This window comes from Oppia nitens, unplaced genomic scaffold (assembly GCF_028296485.1).
Source record: "Oppia nitens isolate AA-2021 unplaced genomic scaffold, nextdenovo-longstitch-racon4-pilon3 scaffold21_pilon_pilon_pilon, whole genome shotgun sequence".
Classification (NCBI taxonomy): domain Eukaryota; kingdom Metazoa; phylum Arthropoda; class Arachnida; order Sarcoptiformes; family Oppiidae; genus Oppia; species Oppia nitens.
In genome coordinates, this window is record NW_026533201.1 from 1,283,105 (window position 1) to 1,290,000 (window position 6,896).

Below are 6,896 nucleotides of genomic sequence, written 5' to 3' on the forward strand. Positions count from 1 at the left end.
CTAAATACCCTAATTGTAATTGTCAATGGTAAATTATATTTATCACCTAGTCCACGACTTATTATACCCACACAATAGATACGGTTACCAACTTTATTATAAACACCCGAACCACTGTCACCTGTAGTTTATTAATAATAATCAATTTACTATATAATGTGTACTACTTTAATATACTTTAAAATAAAATTTATTTTTAAAAATAATTTTTTTATAATAATTAATGTTTATTATTTTATATAATATTTTTAGAATTTATTCTAATAATATAATAATAATAATAATAATCTTTAAAAAATATAATTTTAAAACTTTAATACATATCAAAAACTTATAGAAATTAAATTTAGATAAAATATATTTTTAATTAATTATTAAAAATATTTTTATTTAAAGTTATTAAATATTAACTTAGTATAATAACTATGTTTTAAATAACAATTTTAAAAAGTATATAATAATTAATATAATATCCAAAACAAAACAACTTATTTTGTTTTTATTAAAAAATAATTATTATTTATTTCAATTTTAATTACTATTATGATTACTATCATTAATAATTTTATTACATTAAATTAATTTTATATTTTAATAAATTTAAATTATAAATACTGTACAGTAAATATTATGTCAATATAGAAATATTAATATTTTTTAATAATAAATATAAATACATGTAAAATCAAATATATTTTTTTAATTATTATAATTTTTTAGTTAAAATTACAATTATAAGATTTAAATTAATTAGTATTAACTGTATTAATTTTTTTTACTTTTTATTATCATTGATAATTTTATTGATCCAATCAATCATGCTAAATACCCTAACTGTAATTGTCAATGGTAAATTATCTGTATCTAATAGTCCACGACTAATTATACCAACACAATAGATACGGTGACCAACTTTTTTATATACACCCGAACCACTGTCACCTGTTTATTTAATAATAAACATCAATGCTATTATATGTATGTTTAATGTGTGTGTTTAAGGCTAGACTCGAAATTTTACATATAAAGTAACTACTGGTAATTTTGTCTGGTAATTAAAAATAAATATTATTTTTACATTATTACTGTAAAGCTACTATTAATGATAAAAAATGTTTTTTTTTTAAAATTAAATCAATTTTTATTGCTTATGTTTTTAGATTTTATTAGAAAATATTTGTTGATTTATTATTAACCTTATAGAACAATTAGTGGATTAACATACTATTGTATTTAAATTTGATTTAAAAATAATTTTTGTTAAAACAACTCTCTCAATAAAAGATTTATTGTGCAATCAAAGGTGTCGTTATTATTATTATTATTATTAGGTTTTTTTTAGCAAAATATAATTTAATTTGAAAAAAAATCATTTTTATCATTATTAGTAGCTTAGTACAGTAATAACGTAAAAAAATAACGTAACGTATTTAAATTACGACAAAATTAACTGTAGTTACTCTATACGTATTTGAATTTCGAGCCCTAAACACACGTTACAAACAAAAAATTTTGGCCATAGTGTCATATATGTTTGACAGTGTAACGTAATTTATGATCGATACATAAAACATTAAATAGTCATCTAACATATTTAATATTAATTGAATGTATATTAAATTAATTACGGTTTATTGATTAGGGATGTGTAATAGCATTATAAATAGGGTTAGGTTACGGGGCGAACACCAGGTTAGGTAACGGAGCGAACACTGATTTAACATTTAACCGAATAGGTGAACGTAATTTCTGTAAGACAGTATATCGCCATATTGTCAAAGCCAAATGACACAAACCCCAAAAATTTTTTTTTTACTTACATTGATATGCATTATAGGATGAACTGAGCGCATCTAAGGGACCGCCAGGTGGCACACTTGATAGCAAACATAAATTATCATCGTAAATTTTTGTAAATAAATTTGTCTGGTTAATGCTGGCTACTTTTTGAATAGTACGATTAGTATTATTAGCATCCACCGATACATCAATATACCGGTGCTGTCGGATCATCTGGCTACACTTATCGGCACCTATACCATAGTAACTGGCCCAACGTAACCGATCGGGTATCCAATCTACTGGCCTAAAGTCTTTACGTTCATCTTTTGATAATTTTGATTTAGCTTGCTCATCCAATTGATCACTTAATGTTCTAGTAGTAGTTTTACCCCAACCTGCCTGTTCAAGTAAACTATTAACTGCTAGTCTATCCTCCAGGACAGTTGGCAAACATACTGCCTATCATAATAATAATAATAATTATAATAATTATAATAATTATAATAATTATAATAATTATAATAATTATAATAATTATAATTATAATAATAATAATTAATTGTTTGTTTTTAAAATTATTTCTAAAATAGATATGAAAAAAAAATATTTTATATATTTTTTTATTAATTTAATAATTTTTAATTAAATAATATATATATATATAAAGTATTGTACAATAGGTTAAAGTTTTCTATAGATAAAACTCACCCACTTCCCTTACCTACCCACACAACTAGCATCACATTTCACCCTCCTACCCTACCCTACCATACACTACCCTACACTACACTACACTACACTACCCTACCATACACTACCCTACCATACACTACCCTACTCTATCCTACCCTACCCTACCCTACTCTACCCTCTTAACATACCTGTATGTTTATACCGTTCAATGGTATGGGCTGTTTGGTCCTAATCAGTGCCACATCATACATATAAGTTGACGGATCAGTCATATTATATAATTCATGTATAAATTGTTGGTCACAATCGCCAATAACCGCACTGTTATTATTATCATCATCTAATTTACTACTATTACTACTACTACTACTACTACTACTACTACTGTTAAATAGTAGACTATTTGATCCAAACATTAGCTGAATTTTGTTGCAATGAACTATACTAACAAAACTGTAAAATACAAAAAATAATAATTATTATTTTTTTTTAAAAAAATAATTATTTAAAAAAAATATATAACTTATTTATCTATCTAAAAAAAATCAAATTATAAACATATTAATTATATATTTAATTTATTGATTTTTTTCTTAGATAAATAATAGATTTTTTTTAAATAATAAATAAATAAATAAAGATTTTTTTTTATATAGATCTTAATTACAGACAGTGAGCGGCAGTCAAAACAAATCGATCGCTTAGTATAGTACCGCCGCAATAGTGTTGCCTTTTATCCAATACCTGTTTATTATTATTATTATTATTATTATTACTACTACTACTACTTGATTTTTCCCTATTATTTCTATCATTAGTTATTGGCTTTTGAAACAATGATACCATCCATGGAAATTGATTATCATTGGCTATATAACCACCATTTAGGATACGGGTGCTTATCATACTAGGATGATAATGATGATGATGGGCACCTGTATTACTGTTCCTCAAAACAAAAAATAATAATAATATTTATTATGTGTTATATTATATATAATATAATTGCAAGTTATTATTATTAATAAAAAAATATATTAAATAACTTCAAATAATTTCAAATTACAATATAACTGTTTTGTTGATATTTTTTTGTGAATAATTAATTTAAATTTAAAAAATAATAATTTTACCTAGACACAATTCCGCAATTATCAACTAGTTGATTTTTGTCAGCATTTATATTTAATAATAATAATAATAATAACAATTTTAAAATTAATATGACAGACATATTTATAAACTATTATTAATGTTTAATTATAATTAAATGTATTAAATAATTTTTTTTAATTAGTTGTTATTAATAATGATTAAATAAACTATTTATCATTATTATTATTTAATTAAATATTTATGTTTTAAAAAAAACCATATTGTAGGTGAAAATAAATACTAAAATTATTTTTTTAAATTTATTAAAAATTTATTTAAACATTATTTGTTATCAATTTTTTTAAAATGAATTAAATATGCAATAATAATTTGTATAGTGTACTATAATATACTTTAAAATAAAATTATTTTTTTAAATTTTATATAATAATTAATCTTTATTAATTTATATAATATTTCTATAAGTTTTAATTACTACTATGATTACTATCATTGATAATTTTATTAATCCAATCAATCTTGCTAAATACTCGCAATGCAATTGTCAATGGTAAATTATATTTATCTAATGTTCCACGACTTATTATAGCAACACAATAGATACGGTGACCAACTTTTTTATAAACACACGAACCACTGTCACCTGTAATTTAATAATAATAATTATTAGTATATATTAATGTGTATGTGTATGTGTATGTGTATGTGTATGTGTATGTGTATGTGTATGTGTATGTGTATGTGTATGTGTATGTGTATGTGTATGTGTATGTGTATGTGTATGTGTATGTGTATGTGTATGTGTATGTGTATGTGTATGTGTATGTGTATGTGTATGTGTATGTGTATGTGTATRTATAATAATAACTTTAAATTACAATGATATGCATTAAATGATGAACTATATGTACCAAACGGGGCACCGGGTGGTACACTGGGCATCAAACATAGATTTTCCTCATAAACGGCCATCCAGTCGACTGGTTCAGTATTGACTGTCTGATTATTATTATTATCATCACCATTGAAATCAATATACCGGTGCTGCCTGATCATACGTTTACATTGATCGGCACCTATACTATAGTAACGGGTCCAACGTAACCGATCGGGTATAAAATTTTCCAATATATAATCGCTACGATTGTTCATCAAATTGATTGATTGATTTCTAATTGATTCATCAATTTGTTGGTCGGTTGTATTTTTACCCCAACCGGCCTGTTCTAGTAAACTATTAACTGCTAGACGATCCTCCAGGACAGTTGGCATACATACTGCCTATTAATTAATTAATTAATTAATTAATTAATTATTGTTGAATAAAATTATATTGTAAATTTTAGATAAATAAATCTATATATAAGATAAAAAATTGCTTATATAGTATCAATAATATATATAATTTTTTAAAATTATAGATATAATTATTAATAAATTAATTATACAAGCTAAATTTTTTTTATAATGTACTAATTTTAACTATATTTTTATCTTTTTAAGTTTTATATTTAATATTATTAACAAAATTATTTATTTATATATAACTAGCTTTTTATAATTAAATAATGATTTTAGTTTCTATATTATTTAATTAATTTATTTATGTTTTTTTTAAAAAAATTACTAATTTTCTAAAGTAACTAAAATACCTTTAATTTTAATATCAAATTTTAAATTTTATAATTATAAAAATTTCAAAATTAATTAAAATAAATAATTTCCAGAAAAAAAATTTGCAATAACTTTGCAATTGATTTCTACAACAAAAAAAAATCACCACACTTTACATATATACCACTTCCTCCTACACTCTACCCCTACCCCCTACCCCCGCCCGCACACCTAACATACCTGTATGGTTAGTCCATTCAATGGTATGGGCTGTTTGGTCCTAATCAGTGCCACATCATACTTATAGGTAGCCGGATCAATTGGATAAAATTTTTCATGTATAAATTGTTGATCACAATCGCCAATAACCAAACTATTACTACTACTACTACTACTACTACTACTACTACTACTACTACTACTACTACTACTACTACTACTACTACTACTACTACTACTACTACTACTACTACTACTACTACTACTACTACTACTACTACTACTACTACTACTACTACTACTACTACTACTACTATTCAATAGTAGACTATTTGATCCAAACATTAGACCAATTTTGTTGCAATAATTTTCATTATAAGTTAAATTGGCGTTAAATATACTAAAATAATAATATTATTATTTTTTTTAAAAAAAAATTAAATTAAAAAATAATTTAGATTTAAAAAATATATTAAAATTATTTTTTAAACCTAAACAAAATAATWAAGATTTTATATATATATATATATATATATATATATATACTGTAAAAATATTAGATTAATTATTATTTGAATTAATTAATTGAAATTTTTTTCAACAAAATAATTAATTATTTTACATATATTGTGTATATATAATCTTTATTATTTTGTTTTTGGGTTAAAAATAGTTTTCATTTTTTTTTTAAAAATCTAAATTATTTTTTAATTTAATTTTTTTTAAAAATAATAATAATAATCTATTTTTCAAATAATATATATATATATATATATATACTGTAAATATATTAGATAATTATTATTTGAATTAAATTAATTGAGATTTTTTTTTTCAACAACAATAGAATAAATAAATATTTTTTTTTTAAATAAAATATTTTTKTTGTTTAATCTTAATTACAGACAATGAGCGGCAGTCAAAACAAATCGGTCGCCAATTATAGTACCGCCGCAAAAGTGTCGCCTCTTATCCATTGGTTTGCCGGTTATTAGACTATTGTTTGATGACTGTTCAAACAGGGATACCATCCATGGATATTGATGATCACTGGCTATATAACCACCATTTAGGATACGTGTGCTTATCATACTAGGATGATGGGCACCTGTATTACTATTAATCAAAAAAAAAATAAAAATAAAATAATAATTAAGATATAGTGTTATATTATTATAATATAATTGCAATTTATTAATAGTAAAAAAATAAAATAAGATATTGTATTATATTATTATAATATAATTGCAATTAATTAATAATAATATAAAATTATTTTTTAAATTTGTGTAAAATAACTTTTTTGTTATTGATGTTATTTTTTATGAATAATTAAATAATAATTAATAAAAAATTTAAAAACAAAATAATTTTACCTAGACACAATTTTAACTAGTTGATAATTTTTGTTTTGTTATTAATATTATTATGTAATTGTTATACCAAAAAAAACAAATGTTTTTTTTAACTTT

The 6,896-nt window shown here is 22.3% G+C and overlaps 1 protein-coding gene across 1 annotated transcript; it reads right to left on the reverse strand.

Annotated features, from left to right (window-relative positions):
- Positions 1-2,747, reverse strand: LOC128953421 (uncharacterized). The gene is made up of 4 exons (XM_054298905.1): positions 2,664-2,747; positions 1,821-2,241; positions 830-942; positions 1-9 (listed from the first exon to the last, which is right to left on the reverse strand). Exons 1-4 carry the CDS (start codon positions 2,745-2,747, stop codon positions 1-3), a joined length of 627 nt encoding a protein of 208 aa, XP_054154880.1.
- Between the last annotated feature and the right edge of the window lie 4,149 nt (positions 2,748-6,896).

Excerpts from the sequence above, each read along its gene's own strand:
- LOC128953421 (XM_054298905.1), bottom strand. The coding sequence starts at position 2,747 with ATGACTGATCCGTCAACTTATATGTATGATGTGGCACTGATTAGGACC. Across the intron at positions 2,242-2,663 it reads TGAACGGTATAAACATACAG|GCAGTATGTTTGCCAACTGT; the intron begins GTATGTTAAGAG and ends TTATTATGATAG. Across the intron at positions 943-1,820 it reads ATCCTATAATGCATATCAAT|GTGACAGTGGTTCGGGTGTA; the intron begins GTAAGTAAAAAA and ends TTAAATAAACAG.